We start from the raw sequence: 17,562 nt of genomic DNA, 5'->3' as shown, positions 1-17,562 counted from the left end.
GTGTAATAGTGATAAACTATGCCTCGGATTCAATCCAATAGCCCCTTTTCAGCTATGCACCTTTAAAAGGTAGTGTTCCCTCATTCATGGAGACAACATTCACAGTGGACTTTGCACATGTCGGCACAATTGGAAATKACCTTTAAATGTAAATCGCACAATAAGGTGGATCTAACTCAGATTGGAATGAATCCCAGCCCAAGAGCTGCATATCTCAGTGTTGTTATTAGTCATTACCCTGGAGTTGTTGTGGTGTTTTTGTTTTATCTTTTGCATCAGGCCGTTACTGTGGGGACAGTCTACCTGGCCCTATCGTTTCCACGGATAGTCGGCTATGGATAGAGTTCAGAAGCAGCAGCAACTGGGTGGGCAAGGGCTTCTCAGCCGTGTATGAAGGTAACATCAGCCGTTTGACCATAGTCCATATTGTTTATATTTTGTTTATATACAGTACCAGTCAAAAGTTTGGACACATCTACTCGTTCAAGGGTTTTTCTTTATTTTTACTATTTTCTACATTGTAGATTAATAGTGAAGACATCAAAACTATGAAATACACATATGGAATCACGTAGTAACCAAAAAAGTGTTATATATTTGAGATTCTTCAAAGTAGCCACCCTTTGCCTGGATGACAGCTTTGAATTCTCTCAACCAGCTTCATGGGGTAGTTACCTGGAATGCATTTCAATTAACAGGTTAATTTGTGGAATTTATTTCCTTCTTAATGCGTTTGAGCCAATCAGTTGTGTTGTGATAAGGTAGGGGTGGTACAGTGGTTCCTCCTTTAAAAGTTGCGAGCTTACACCACGGGACTTTGAGATACCCAGCGTCACGGCTTCATTGCTCCAGACCACCGCAGGGGGGAGTTAGAGCACTCATTATGCATTTGGGTCCCAAGGTTTTTATATGACCAATCACATTGAGTGGTTCCAATGATGAATTTGACGTTATGCCACCCGTCGCTGGTGACTTTCTTCAGCAAAGGTGTCTGACAAAAACATTACGGTGGAAGCAAATGTAAGTAATTATAATGAGTCAAGCAAAGAATGTACAATTGAGAGGAATATGTTAATGTAGAGACAAACTATTGTGCATATTTTTTTGTCATAAAGTTAATTTACCGGGGAAAAAAATATTTTTTCAGTTATATCCAATACCAGGTGTATCAAACTTCATTCTTTGAATGATGCTGTGTCTGCATGTATGTATTACAATTATACACTTCAACGGTGTTTAACACTGCCGCTCCTGGGACATCAATGATTACACATTGTAACTATGCAATATACTAGAAACATGATTTAAGTAAAGGCTGATTTGTAATTAATATATACAGAAGAAAAAAACAGTACACTACACTTCCTATGCATATCTAACTCACCTCATCTGCATTAATCTGAGGAGGTTCTCCCAGCCATGTGGACGATTGAAAACAGGGCAGCAAAGTTTGTTTGTCACCAGAGCGGTTTAGAGCATATTACTATTTGCCTCTGAATAACCAGACCTTCATACAAACTTGCTATGTTTAATTCTTGACACACAACCAAAGGTGCTACCATATCCTAAAAGCACGCCCACAAGCGAGCCACTCAGGTGGAGAATGACGCATGGAAGAGAGCGAGGAACGAGATGGGAGTAACAATCCAGGCTATTTGGTCTGAGACCGGCATAATAATGTAATAAAACAAGCAGGAAGCAGGTTTCAAACCCTCAACATTCTAGCCCGAAGTCCAGCATGTTATCGACTGTGCCCAAATGTATTAATTGGGGTTGGTGCCGATTGTGGCTAGAAACACTTTATCAATTGGAATCTTTAACAAGTGGAAAGGGGGAAAAGTATTAGCTGAACAAATAACTATTCAACCTTTACTAAAGAATTGTCTAATAGCCGAGCTAGGTGTGAACCCCCCCCAATTTGGACTAGGTGTGAAACCCCCCCCAACTTGCAACAAATCATTTGTATCTACCTTTCCACATCTACGTACACACGTATCTACATACACACAGTTAATGTTCTGGAGAAAAACGAAATATATATATACAGTTGAATTCAGAAGTTACATACACCTTAGACAAATACATTTAAACACAGTTTTTCACAATTCCTGACATTTAATAGATAAAAATCTCCTGTCTTCGGTCAGTTAGGATCACCACTTTATTTTAAGAATGTGAAATGTCAGAATAATAGTAGAGAGAGTGATTTATTTCAGCTTGTATTTCTTTCATCACATTCCCAGTGGGTCAGAAGTTTACATACACTCAATTAGTATTTGGTAGCATTGACTTTAAATAGTGTAACTTGGGTCAAACGTTTCAGGTAGCCTTCCACAAGCTTCCCACAATAAATTGTGTGAATTTTGGCCCATTCCTCCTGACAGAGCTGGTGTAACTGAGTCAGGTTTGTAGGCCTCCTTGCTCGCACACACTTTTTCAGTTCTGCCCACAAATTTTCTATAGGATTGAGGTCAGGGCTTTGTGATGGCCACTCCAGTACCTTGACTTGTTGTCCTTAAGGCATTTTGCCACAACTTTGGAAGTATGCTTGGGGTCATTGTCCATTTGGAAGACCCATTTGCGACCAAGCTTGAACTTCCTGACTGATGTCTTTGAGATGTTGCTTCAATATATCCACACATTTTTCCTGCCCATGATGCCATCTTTTTGTGAAGTGCACAGTCCCTCCTGCAGCAAAGCACCCCACAACATGATGCTGCCACCCCTGTGCTTCACGGTTGGGATGGTGTTCTTCGGTTTGCAAGCTTTCCACTTGCCAAACAGTTCTATTTTTGTTTCATCAGACCAGAGGACATTTCTCCAAAAGTACGACCTTTGTCCCCATGTGTAGTTGCAAACCGTAGTCTGGCTTTTTTATGACGGTTTTGGAGCAGTGGCTTCTTCTTTGCTGAGAGGCCTTTCAGGTTATGTCGATATAGGACTCGTTTTACTGTGGATATAGATACTTTTTGTACCTGTTTCCTCCAGCATCTCCACAAGGTCCTTTGCTGTTGTTCTGGGATTGATTTGCACTTTTTGCACCGAAGTACGTTCATCTCTAGGAGACAGAAACACGTCTCCTTCCTGAGCGGTATGACGGCTGCGTGCTGGTGTTTTACGCTACTATTGTTTGTACAGATCAACGTGGTACCTTCAGGCGTTTGGAAATTGCTCCCCAGGGTGAACCAGACTTGTGGAGGTCTACAATTTTTTTCTGAGGTCTTGGCTGATTTCTTTAGATTTCCCCATGATGTCAAGCAAAGAGGCACTGAGTTTGAAGGTAGGCCTTGAAATATATCCACAAGTACACCGCCAATTGACTCAAATGATGTCAATTAGCCTATCAGAAGCTTCTAAAGCCATGACATAATTTTCTGGAATTTTCCAAGCTGTTTAAAGGCACAGTCAACTTAGTGTATGTAAACTTCTGACCTACTGGAATTGTGATACAGTGAGTTATAGTGAATAATCTGTCTGTTAACAATTGTTGGAAAAATTACTTGTGTCATGCACAAAGTAGATGTCCTAACCAACTTGCCAAAACTTTAGTTTGTTAACAAGAAATGTGTGGAGTGGTTGAAAACCGAGTTTTAATGACTCCAACCTAAGTGTATGCAAAGTTCCGACTTCAACTGTACAGTCGTGGCCAAAAGTTTTGAGATGACACAAATATTAGTTACAACAAGGTTTGCTGCCTCAGTGTCTTTAGATATTTTTGTCAGATGTTATATGGAATACTGAAGTATAATTACAAGCATTTCATAAGTGTCAAAGGCTTTTATTGACAATTACATAAAGTTGATGCAAAGAGTCAATATTTGCAGTGTTGAGCCTTCTTTTTCAAGACCTCTGCAATCTGCCCTGGCATGCTGTCAATTAACTTCTGGGCCACATCCTGACTGATGGCAGCCCATTCTTGCATAATCAATGCTTGGAGTTTGTCAGAATTTGTGGGGTTTTGTTTGTCCACCCGCCTCTTGAGGATTGACCACAAGTTCTCAATAGGATTAAGGTCTGGGGAGTTTCCTGGCCATGGACCCAAATATCGATGTTTTGTTCCCCGGGCCAATTAGTTATCACTTTTGCCTTATGGCAAGGTGCTCCATAATGCTGGAAAAGGCATTGTTTGTCACCAAACTGTTCCTGGATGGTTGGGAGAAGTTGCTCTCGGAGGTTATGTTGGTACCATTCTTTATTCATGGCGGTGTTCTTAGGCAACATTGTGAGTGAGCCCACTCCCTTGGCTGGAGAGCAAACCCACACATGAATGGTCTCAGGATGCTTTACTGTTGGCATGACACCGGACGGATGGTAGCGCTCACCTTGTCTTTTCCGGAAAGTTTTTTTCCGGATGCCCCAAACAATCAGAAAGGGGATTCATCAGAGAAAATGACTTTACCTCAGTCCTCAGCAGTCCAATCCCTGTACCTTTTGCAGAATATCAGTCTGACCCTGATGTTTTTCCTGGAGAGAAGTGGCTTCTTTGCTGCCCTTCTTGACACCAGGCCATCCTCCAAAAGTATTCGCCTCACTGTGCGTATGCAGATGCACTCACACCTGCCTGCTGCCATTCTTGAGCAAGCTCTGTACTGGTGGTGCCCCGATCCCGCAGCTGAATCAACTTTAGGAGACTGTCCTGGCGCTTGCTGGACTTTCTTGGGCGCCCTGAAGCCTTCTTCACAACAATTGAACCGCTCTCCTTGAAGTTCTTGATGATCCGATAAACGGTTGATTTAGGTGCAATCTTACTGGCAGCAATATCCTTACCTGTGAGGCCCTTTTTGTGCAAAGCAATGATGACGGCACGTGTTTCCTTGCAGGTAACCGTGGTTGACAGAGGAAGAACAATGATTCCAAGCACCACCCTCCTTTTGAAGCTTCCAGTCTGTTATTTGAACTCAATCAGCATGACAGAGTGATCTCCAGCCTTGTCCTCGTCAACACTCACACCTGTGTTAACGAGAGAATCACTGACATGATGTCAGCTGGTCCTTTTGTGGTAGGGCTGAAATGCAGTGGAAATGTTTTTKGGGGATTCAGTTAATTTGCATGGCAAAGAGGGACTTTGCAATTAATTGCAATTCATCTGATCACTCTTCATAACATTCTGGAGTATATGCAAACTGGCATCATACAAATTGAGGCAGCAGACTCTGTGAAAATTAATATTTGTGTCATTCTCAAAACTTTTTGCCACGACTGTATATATTGGTCATGGCTCCCGAGTGGTGCAGCGGTCTAAGGCACTGCATCTCAGTGCAAGAGGCATTACTACAGTCCCTGGTTCGAATACAGGCTGTATCACATCCGACCGTGATTGGCAGTGCCATAGGGCGGTGTACAATTGGCCCAGGGTAAATCCGGGGTAGGCCGTGATTGTAAATAAGAATTTGTTCTTACCTGACTTGCCTAGTTAAATAAAGGTTAAATTTAAAAAACAACTGGCGGCAACCGCAGCGCAATCAATAGGAGGTGAACAGTGGCTGGTGCTGAAAATATAGCTAACATGCTGACCAGACCGGACACGTCGCATGCGCGAGCGTCACAAAATAAATTTAGAAATCAATGTTATTCAATTATTGCACCCACACTGCTCGCGTGCGACAACGAGCGTCTGCGATGCCAAGGGCTAAAATATAACTACTTTCTATTTCTGACGCAGATCGCGTTGGAAGTCCTGCCTCTCCCATCTCCTCATTGGTTATACCCACGTGGGTGATCGAAAGACGAGCTGTTTTGCCGGTTGTCATGGTAATACTATGAAAGTGTAGATGCGATCACTATATAAGTTCAAAGATGAAAAAGCCTGGAAGGAGGAGAGATGACTAGAAACGATTCGGTTGGCCCTTTTATGTGTGGATTAATTGTTGGAGTAGAGGACCTTGTGCATTTCAGGTAAAATAACGGCTCAATGTTTATATCCCAGGACAAATTAGCTAGCAACAGCAAGCTAGCTAAATAGGACAAATTAGCTAGCAAATGCAAGCTAACTAGCTAAATTGCCATACATGTTTAATGCTTTTCGACCTGTCCCCAAATTAATGTAATTGTTTCAGAGTTTGTTTTGATATTTTAACCTGTGTGTCGTCATCGCGTTTGGTGTAGGGGGACAAAATACATTTATGTACGATGGCGCACGTGTGCAGCCGGTTTGGGTTCAGTGTAACTTGTTATGCAAGTGTTGCACACCAACAGATGGTGAAAACCTACACCAGTCGAGCGATTCATTTCAACAATAATCTTCATTTTAATTTGACTTTACAAACAACAAGAGGGCTTAATTGGAGTCTATTTCTTCGGAGCCTAGACCTATACAAAATAACTTAACATGAGGCTGAACAGCCTAATAGAAGTAGGATTTTTTTATTAGGCCTACTTACAATTGCAACTGGTCAAAAATGTAGCATCCTACATAAAACAATCATTTAAAGAAACAAAGTCTGTTCGAACTAAAACAATGTAACTAATAATGAAAAGCGCACATTTGTAAATCCCTAACTCAAAGTAATTGGACAGGTAGATACAAATTATTTGTGACATTGTGGTTACAATAAAGAATATAAACAAGATGCTGTGTTTTTATTTACAGTAGTGATGGACAACTGGAGGCATTTTGAAAACAGGTTTTCAAACACTTGTTTTTCACAAGTCTACTGTAGTATTGTAGCAGGTGTAGCCAATCATACAAATGTTTCCTATTAGCAGAACAATATACTTTTTTATAGCCCGGCTACTGTAGTGAAAATACTTTAACTTGCAATGTATTCGAAAGTACTCTAAAGTGTTACATTTCTAACTCAAAACAGCAGTACAGTATTTCTTCATCAACATCTTTATGCTTTCGTTAATAAAATAACGAGAAAAAATACATTCAAATGCGGATGTTTATTTAAACTACATTTTATTGTTGTATTGTCAATTTCTCTAGCCAAAACATCTTGATGGCCTTGACCAGTTCATCTTTGCCTGTCGGCTTGGCAGAGTTATGGATGAATGTGTTCAGTTGATGCCAAACAAGTTTGATCGTGTTTAAATCAGGAGACCTACATGTAGAGCTGAAAAAAATATTTTTAGATATACTGTAGGTCTACCGTAGGGGTTGTAGGTCTTTTATTTATTTATTTTTATTTAACCTTTATTTTACTACATAAAGGTCTACTTACTCTGCTGGCGTCTTGACCCAGTTTATGCCATCATTTGCAATGCAAACCCGGACGGCAGTGTGTTTTGGGTCATTGTCTGCATTTGGAGAAGAAAAAATACATTTAGCCTAACAGTCAACATTAGGTACAATAATAGAAATATACATGTAAATAGGCCTAAACGTAACAAAATATTGCTATAATCCTACCTTGAAAGAAACGATGTGGTCTCAGAAAAACCTCTCTGACATAGGGTCCAGCATATCTCTTGATGATTTCTTCCTCAAAGAAATCTCGAGCCATGATACCTGAAAAAGGAGGCAAGAGTGAATTATTGTGGAACACATAACAGTTCAAGAGGTGGAGGCTACAATATTTTATGTACCTTTTGCTTTGTAAATAGCCAAACTTACCATAAAAAAAATCTAATATGGGCCTCATCCCTGGCGAGAAATTGCCCCCAACACATGGAGTTTGAGCGGATGCTTGGGACTCGGCTTGCTTGATCTTCTTCCTTTCTTTCTGTAGCAATTTTGAGTAAATTGCTCAAGGGCCACGGTTGATTCGTCTGTGAAGATGACGTCATTGAATGTCTCACCAGCTTTGATCCATGCCTGGGCCTGCATGACACAAAGTTCTTTGTTTGTAAGAGGAATGAGTACTTGAGGTCACCGAGAAAGTCTGGACATGGCCTACTCTCCCTTATGTAAGGAATTAGACAATTTCCCATATTTACTACAGTATGTAGTGTAGGCTATGTTTACTTGTCAGACTGCACAGTAGCCTAATAAACAATTGCAGGTGGCTTATATCTTCAAAATGCTTTAAATGCTTTATTATCCAAATGTAAAAGCATATACTGTACAGTACTGTATTTCTTCATAAGCATCTTTATGCTTTCGTTAATAAATAATGATAAAAATACTCTTTCAAAATGCTGATGTTTATTTAGTTATGGACCCATAACAAATTACTATGGGAATAAATATCACTGAATTACAGAAATATTGGAACAAAGTTGTCTAATGAAGGTAAACAAATTGTTGCTTACTGGAAAATACTCTTTCAAACACACGGTCACGTTGTACATTATGGCTATTAGCAGGGCTATATTTTGGCCTTTATAAACATTAATTTGATCTTTATTCAGATTACAATACTCACTATCATTTTTTTGAAAACTAAATAATCTCCAAAATATCGTTATATATGGCCTTCCCGCTGTGGACGTCTATTTCAGCATCGTTTCGCGCTGCTCTGAGACAAGCTTGGAGAAACGAAAATGTTCAATTATATTCCATGATATTCTTAAGATATATGTGTTGACTAAATATAAGCAAGTGATGTCTGCTAAATAATCAAGTTAGGTTTCTCTGGAAATAAATAATTCTAAATAACAAACTGGCTTTATTTACAAATTGGTGAGAATGTCCTATGTTCAAGAATTGCCTTTTTCTCGCTCACTCTAGGTTAAATGAAAACGAAATCTCCAAAATATCGTTACTTTTTAAACAAAGCGAATGTTATTATTATAAATTAATTTAGAATTATATAAAAGCCCCTTAGATATTCATTTAGAATCCTCGGCGGAGAGCAACGTCATTGATTTATTTTTATTTTTAGATGTACTGTAGACCTACCATAGGCTAAATGAGTCTCATTAGTGTTGAGTAATGTGCTGTTAAAAGTGGTGTAGGTCTTATTTATTTAAAGAGCATATTGAAGTTAGAAGCAATAAGATTTGAAGCAAAAGCCTACAACTATTTTAGCACCGTTTCGCGCTGCTCTGAGACAAGCATGGGGACTGGTCTTGATAAATCAATGAGATTTTTATTTTCACTTAATCTCCGTTTGGGTAATGGTTAGACTAGAATTAAAAAATTACAGAAATGTTAAGCTCTTAGTGTAACCTTTATTTAATTAGGCAAGCCAGTTAAGAACAAATTCTTATTTACAAGGACAGCCTACTCCTTCCTCCCCATCGGGGAATTGAACCCCGGTTTCCTGCGTGCCCTGCCCGCACGACACAGGGATTCTTTAGCTAAATAGCTCAGTACTGTACTGCTGACCATTACGTTGTACAGCACCATATTTTCCGTTCCATCCTAACTGGAACCTAGAGGGTTTTTCGTTTTTCTTGGAATAGAAACACCATAATAATAATCAAATTAATTAAGGAAGTACCAGTCAAAAGTTTGGACACACCTACTCATTCCAGGATTTTTCTTTATTTTTTACTATTTTCTACATTGTAGAATAATAGTGAAGACATCACAACTATGAAATAACACATATGGAATCAGTTAAGAACAAATTCTTATTTACAAGGACAGCCTACTCCTTCCTCCGCATCGGGGAATTTAATCCTGGTCTCCCGCGTGCCCTAATTCTCTAATACAGACATGGCCTGCTCTCCCTTATGTAAGGAATTAGGCACTTTCCCATGTTTACTACATTATGTATTGTAGGCTATGTTTACTTGTCAGAGTGCACAGTTACCTAATAAACAAATGCAGGTGGATTATATCTTCAAAATGCTTTATTATCCAAATGTAAAAGCATAATGAATTACTATAGGAATAAATATCACTGATTTACAGAAATATTGGAACAAAGTTGTCTAATGAAGGCAAAACATGTAGAATCCTCTAATCCTCTTATGCTGTAGCCTACTCCGGACCTTCACATTGTTCAGCGCCATATTTTCCATTCCATCCCAATGGAAACCCTGAGTTTTGTTTTTCGTTTTTCTCGGAATAGAATTTCTTTAATAAAATGAATTAAGCAAATTTCTTAAAATCAATCCCATATACTATGTTATTACAAAAAAGGGTTGAAATTCTCTGGTAATGCCAATATGGAAGACTATCAAATGCTTCTCCAAGTTGCCCTCTGGTGGTCAAACTACCACTAAATCGCATTAACAGAAAAATGGCTGACAATTAAATAACGTGCCACAGACTGCTGCAGCAGCCCACAACTTTTAAAGGAGGAATCACTGTATACAGAATATAGCACTATTTGGTAAAATACCAAGTCCATATTATGGCAAGAACATCTCAAATAAGCAAAGAGAAACGACAGTCCATCATTACTTTAAGACATGAAGGTCAGTCAATGTGGAACATTTCAAGAACTTCGAAAGTTTCAAGTGTAGTTACAAAAACCATCAAGCACTATAATGAAACTGGCTCTCATGAGGACCGCCACTGGAAAAGAAGACCCAGAGTTACCTCTGCTGCAGAGGATAAGTTCATTAGAATTACCAGCCTCAGAAATTGCAGCCCAAATAAATACTTCACAGAGTTCAAGTAACAGACACATCTCAACATCAACTGTTCAGAGAAGACTGTGTGAATCAGGCCTTCATGGTTGAATTGCTGCAAAGAAACCAATACTAAAGGACACCAATAATAAGAAGAGAATTGCTTGGGCCAAGAAACACGAGAAATGGACATTAGACCGGTGGAAATCTGTCCTTTGGTCTGATATGTCCAAATGTTTTATTTGTTGTTCTCTTTGTGAGACGAAGAGTGGGTGAACGGATGATCTCCGCATGTGTGGTTCCCACCTTGAAGCATGGAGGAGGAGGTGTGATGGTGTGGGTGTGCTTTGCTAGTGACACTGTCAGTGATTTATTTAGGATTCAAGGCACACTTAACCAGCATGGCTACCACAGCATTCTGCAGCGATACGCCTTTCCATCTGGTTTGAGCTTAGTGGGACTATCATTTGTTTTTCAACAGGAGAATGACCCAAAACACAACTCCAGGCTGTGTAAGGGCTATTTGACTTTGAGTGATGAAGTACGGCATCAGATGACCTTGCCTCCACAATCACCCGGTCTCAACCCAAATGAGATGGTTTGGGAAAAATTGGACCGCAGAGTGAAAAAAACGCCAAAAAGTGCTCAGCATATGTGGGAACTCCTTCAAGACTGTTAAAGCATTCCAGGTGAAGCTGGCTGAGAGAATGCCAATAGTGTGCAAAGCTGTCAAGACAAATTCCACTTTGTAGAATCTAAAATCTAAATTATATTTTGATTTATTTAACACTGTTTTGGTTACTACATGACTCCATATGTGTTATTTCATAGTTTTGATGCCTTCACTATTACTCTACAATGTAGAACATAGTAAAAAAAAGAAAAACCCTTGAATGAGTAGGTGTGTCCAAGCTTTGACTGGTACTATATATAGTGGGGAGAACAAGTATTTGATACACTGCCGATTTTTCAGGTTTTCCTACTTACAAAGCATGTAGAGGTCTGTAATTTTTGTCATAGGTACACTTCAACTGTGAGAGACGGAATCTAAAACAAAAATCCAGAAAATCACATTGTATGATTTTTAAGTAATTCATTTGCATTTTATTGCACTGTATATATAGATAGATATCGAGAGAGATTTTCTTCCCTTTATTAGTGTCTGAAAAAAGCCTTTGTTTTCTGAAACAGTCAAATTACGTAAGCTCTATACACAGAAACTCTTGCTTATCACTATATTCTCTTGATCTCAAAAGAAGGGGAAAAGGGTGAAGTTGATATTGTTGTTGGAAGAATTCATGGAAGTTATACCCCCCTCCTTCTGCTTCCCTCTCTCACCAGCCATCTGTGGGGGAGAGGTGAACAGGGACAATGGCCAGATCCAGTCACCCAACTACCCTGACGACTACCGACCCAACAAAGTGTGCGTGTGGAAGGTCACAGTAGCACAGGATTTCCATGTGGGCCTCTCCTTCCAGTCATTTGAGGTAAAGGCTGTGAGGCGGGAACTGGAATGTAATTTTCACTCAATCCTGTACGAGACACCCAGACACTGCTGAGCAGGAGGAATAATCAGCATTCAATCTGGGATGACAGCAGCCCATGCAGCACATCCTCTTACTTCCAATCGTATAGTCCAGACACTTGGAGATGTAGGATGTGATGGAGACTTCTTCTTCATCACTTACAGGAGGATACTGCTAAGTCGAAATAATCATATTTAAAACCGACATAGCAGAGATGTGAATTTGTAGGACAGTTGGGCATCCTGTGTCAACATCCTCCCAATGTTCCTTGCCATAGATTGAGAGGCATGACAGCTGTGCCTATGACTACCTGGAAGTGAGAGATGGGAACTCAGAGAGCAGTCCACTGCTGGGCCACTTCTGTGGCCATGACAAACCAGACGACATCAAGACCAGCTCCAACCAGCTTTGGATGAAATTTGTGTCTGATGGATCAGTGAACAAGGCTGGATTTGCTGCCACCTTCTTCAAAGGTCAGATGTCAAGAATAGTGTCCATCCGTGATTAATGTTTATGATGACACAGGATTGGGTAATATTTTGCACAAAAATCCTTTGTAAAATGTGGTACCAGGAAAGAATATGTGTGGTAATATAGGAGTCCATGTTCACATCTGTGCAGCCATCTTCTGATTATTAAACTGTATCCCAGGCCTTCACATTTATATTAACATTGACTTGACAAATTGCTGTTACATTTTGGGCTGCATCATTATTATTTTGAAAATGTTCCAAGGTATGCTACTTGTTATTCCTTCATGGGATGCCATGACCTCTGGGTGAGATGAAGTATATAAATGGAGTATATGATGAACTCTTTATTTCTGTGGACTGAAAATATAAAGGGAAGGATGTAGAATTTATGGTTTCCTAGAATGCTTTGCTAAATGTTCTCGTTCTTCTTTCATCATGGCATATTACAACAACGTCTGTACTTGGAAGAGGTCGACTATGATGAACATACAAAGGGAGGGAAGTGGAAGTAGTTATACAATGTGCAGTAGAACTGATGGTTCCTTTCTTCTTCTTAATTGCATATCACAACGGCGTCTGTGGGTGGTAGAGATGGACGAGTGTTGTAAGCCTGATAATGGGCGCTGTGAGCAGCGCTGTGTGAATACCCTGGGCAGCTACCGATGTGCCTGTGACCCTGGCTTTGAGCTCGCCTCAGACAGACGCAGCTGTGAGGGTGAGTGCAGGGGGTTATTACTTATCCATCTCCTGAAAACACCAATGTAGAATGAATCACACAACTTCACCATCCCACTCACTGGACAGTCTCAAGGTAACAGACAACTCAATCCACAGTCTCACATCACAAAATATTCATCTTTGCTATTGTCATAATTGATTAATGAGCTTCTCAGGAGAAAAATATCCCAATATTGACACTAGTGTAGCTGAGAAGCACTCATCAGTCCCTGTCTTCTAACTAAATGTTGATATTCTTTATCACTTGGACATCAATGTGCCAGATGCTTACTGTGGAGCATAAGTCATCGTTGGAGGATGGAGAAATTGTGCCCATTGTATGCAGAATAGTGCATAGTACTGTATGTCTTCATCCTCTGTAGGCTACATTTTTATACTCAGTGTCTTCTGCCACCTCAACAATGGTTTAATCATCCTTTATCGGAGGAAAGTGTGTTTTTATTACAGTCAGACCACTTCATCACTGGTCTATTAAGAACAAGGAGCCGCTAAATGCATTTTGAACAAGCTAGGATACATGCAAAGAGTCTTTTCACACATTTCAGAGCAACAAGACCTGTACATTTTGAAAAGCACTCCATCAAGCTTTAATGGGCATCTGAGCCCATATGGAAAAGTTATGTATGGCAAAAAAGGTATATGTATATTACTTATGTTTTATGGGCATATATGGTGGAAACATATATGCCAATATATGCTTATTTATATATCCACACATAAGTACATATACAGTGCCTTCGGAAAGTATTCAGACCCCTTGACTTTTTCCACATTTTGTTACATTACAGCCTTATTCTAAAATGGTTTAAGTTAAACATTTTCCTCAGCAATCTACACACAATACCCAATAATGACAAAGTGAAAACAGGTTTTTATAATTTTTTGCAAATGTGTTACAAAAAAAAGAAAAAATGTATTTACATAAGTATTCAGACCCTTTGCTATGAGACTTGAAATTGAGCTCAGGTGCATCCTGTTTCCATTGATCATCCTTGAGATGTTTCTACAACTTGATTGGAGTCCACCTGTGGTAAATTAAATTGATTGGACATGATCTGGAAAGGCACACACCTGTCTATATAAGGTCCCACAGTTGACAGTGCATGTCAGAGCAAAAACCAAGCCATGAGGTCGAAGAAATTGTCCGTAGAGCTCCGAGGCACAGATCTGGGGAAGGGTACCAAAAAATGTCTGCAGCATTGAAGGTCCCCAAGACTACAGTGGCCTCCATCATTCTTAAATGGAAGAAGTTTGGAATCACCAAGACTCTTCCTAGAGCTGGCCTCCCGGCCAAACTGAGCAATCGGGGAGAAGGGCCTTGGTCAGGGAGGTGACCAAGAACCCAATGGTCACTCTGACAAAGCTCTAGAGTTCCTCTGTGGAGATGGGATAACCTTCTTGAAGGACAACCATCTCTACAGCATTCCACCAATCAGGCCTTTATGGTAGTGGCCAGATGGTAGCCCCTTCTCAGTAAAAGGCACGCTCAGAGTTTGCCAAAAGGCACCTAAAGACTCTCACACCATGAGAAACAAGATTCTCCGGTCTGATGAAACCAATAATAAACTCTTTGGTCTGAATGCCAAGCGTCATGTCTGGAGGAAACCTGGCACCATCCTTACGGTGAAGCATGGTGGTGGCAGCATCATGCTGCGGGGATGTTTTTCAGCGGCAGGAACTGGGAGACTAGTCACGATCGAGGCAAAGATAAATTGAGCAAAGTACAGATATCATTGATGAAACCTGCTCAGGACCTCAGACTGGGGTGAAGTTTCACCTTCCAACAGGACAACGACCCTAAGCACACAGCCAAGACAACGCAGGAGTGGGACAAGTCTCTGAATACCATTGAGTGGCCCAGCCAGATCCCAGACTTGAAACAGATCGAACATCTCTGGAGAGACCTGAAAATAGCTGTGCAGAAACACTCCCCATCCAACCTTACAGAGCTTGAGAGGATCTGCAGAGAGGAATGAGAGAAACTCCCCAAAGACAGGTGTGCCAAGCTTGTAGCATCATATCCAAGAAGACTTGAGGCTGTAATCGCTGCCAAAGGTGCTTCAACAAAGTACTGAGTAAAGGGTCTGAATACTTATGTAAATGTGATTTTTCAGTTTTCTAAAAACCTGTTGTTGCTATGTCATTATGGGGTATTGTGGTTAGATTGATAAGGAAAATAAATATTTGTATCAATTTTAGAACAAGGTTGTAACGTAACAAAATGTGTAAAAAGTGAAGGGGTCTGAATACTTTCTGAATGCACTGTAAGTACATATGTCACATAAGTTGAAATACAGTATACAATAATTGCCATTTTCATAAATCTGACATTTTTCTGCCTTGACTGGTACTGTATGTGCATGTATGTATAATACTTATGTTCATATGTGTGACACATGTAGTTTTCAAATTGTTATTACATATATGTCACAATACATGTTAACAATATGTGTTAATATGTTACGGGAGCATTATTTCAGTGATATTTTTAGTCATGGTAATAAAACATTAGAACAAACGACACAAAACACAAACGTAATTTAATCCTATAAATGTTTTTCTCACATCGCTTCTCAATTCAGCTATTTTACAGTTTTAAGCTGTTCACACTTGTCCCTTTGTTGCACCTGGGAAACGCTTCATGGCAGCATCTGTGGGAGGAAAGAAACAAATAGAAGATAAAGAGCACAGAACAGCTAGGCGTTGGGTTTGGGGTCATAGAATGCAATAAAAAAATTGTAAAAAGGAAAAAAACAATGTGAAAAGCGTATCAGATTCAAATCAAATTTTCAAATCAAATTTATTTATATAGCCCTTCTTACGTCAGCTGATATCTCAAAGTGCTGAACAGAAACCCAGCCTAAAACCCCAAACAGCAAGCAATGCAGGTGTAGAAGCATGGTGACTAGGAAAAACTCCCTAGAAAGGCCAAAATCTAGGAAGAAACCTACAGGAACCAGGCTATGAGGGTTCGCCTGTCCTCTTCTGGCTGTGCTGGGTGGAGATTATAACAGAACATGGCCAAGATGTTCAAATGTTCATAAATGACCAGCATGGTCAAATAATAGTAATCACAGTGAACAGGTCAGGGTTCCATAGCCGCAGGCAGAACAGTTGAAACTGGAGCAGCAGCACGGCCAGGTGGACTGGGGACAACAAGGAGTCATCATGCCAGGTAGTCCTGAGGCATGGTCCTAGGGCTCAGGTCCTCCTCCGAGAGAGAGAAAGAAAGAGAGAATTAGAGAGAGCATACTTAAATTCACACAGGACACCGGATAAGACGGGAGAAATACTCCAGATATAACAGACTGACCATAGCCCCCGACACATAAACTACTGCAGCATAAATACTGGAGGCTGAGACAGGAGGGGTCAGGAGACACTGTGGCCCCATCCGATGATACCCCCAGACAGGGCCAAACAGGCAGGATATAACCCCACCCACTTTGCCAAAGCACAGCCCCCACACCACTAGAGGGATATCTTCAACCACCAACTTACCATCCTGAGACAAGGCCGAGTATAGACAACCTGTCTCTTATACACATCTAGATGTGTATAAGAGACAGGACTCAGCCCCTGTAATAGGGTTAGAGGCAGAGAATCCCAGTGGAGAGAGGGGAACCGGCCAGGCAGAGACAGCAAGGGCGGTTCGTTGCTCCAGAGCCTTTCCGTTCACCTTCACACTCCTGGGCCAGACTACACTCAATCATAGGCCAGACTACACTCAATCAATTTAAATATCATGACAATACCAGCACACTGTCAAATGCTCATTTGCAATCGATTAACAAAAACCTACTTACCAATTATTGCGGTCACTTTTTCAGGATCCAATCTGTCTTTTTTCTCCCCATCTTCTCCCCTTTTAGCTTTGCCACCTAGAATTCTTCAAATAGTTCAATGTGTCATAAAAAATTATCCAAAGTCATAATGACGCAGCCAGATATTTAAATTTGAGTTAGGTCAGAATATAATGACTCTGTCTTATCTGTACAATGTCACAAATGACACATACATAGACTGTACCACAGCCATTGCCGCTTAGAATTAGAATGAGCAGAACGGACATTCCCAACTGAAACGGTGTTGGTTTGGGTGAACAGCAAGTAGCCTATTTTCACAGGCGATGGATCTCCGACACAACGCCTGTTATCCTTATGGGCATTCTGAGATGGAGATCCCCCAAAAATTACACATTGTGATTTGATCTTCAAACTTGGAGAAAAAAATGAATAAAAATAATCCATCTGCAAAACATTAATAATTCAGTCAGATGCTGTAGACTAGAAAGTACTATAAGTACAGTAACATAATATATCCTCTGTATTTAATATAGTCATACTAGCTAATACATTGACTTGTAGCCCTTTTTTATATTTTAAACTACATGAACCAAACTCAATATTGAGCCAGCT

At 40.3% G+C, this 17,562-nt stretch overlaps 1 protein-coding gene across 4 annotated transcripts in view; it reads left to right on the top strand.

The window, feature by feature from the left end:
* LOC111981226 (bone morphogenetic protein 1) overlaps positions 1–17,562 on the top strand; it is a 61,916-nt gene that overhangs the window by 34,335 nt on the left and 10,019 nt on the right. For all 4 annotated transcript variants that reach the window (XM_024012400.2, XM_024012399.2, XM_024012401.2 and 1 more), the window contains 4 exons: positions 280–396; positions 11,749–11,894; positions 12,211–12,406; positions 12,996–13,121. In XM_024012400.2, the coding sequence (XP_023868168.1) occupies positions 280–396; positions 11,749–11,894; positions 12,211–12,406; positions 12,996–13,121 (585 nt within the window). The remainder of the gene's footprint in view (positions 1–279; positions 397–11,748; positions 11,895–12,210; positions 12,407–12,995; positions 13,122–17,562) is intronic.

The sequence above is a fragment of the Salvelinus sp. IW2-2015 genome, linkage group LG20 (genome assembly GCF_002910315.2).
Source record: "Salvelinus sp. IW2-2015 linkage group LG20, ASM291031v2, whole genome shotgun sequence".
Lineage (NCBI taxonomy): Eukaryota > Metazoa > Chordata > Actinopteri > Salmoniformes > Salmonidae > Salvelinus > Salvelinus sp. IW2-2015.
Note: the sequence above shows the minus strand (reverse complement) of the source record. Positions and strands in the feature narration are given on the sequence as shown.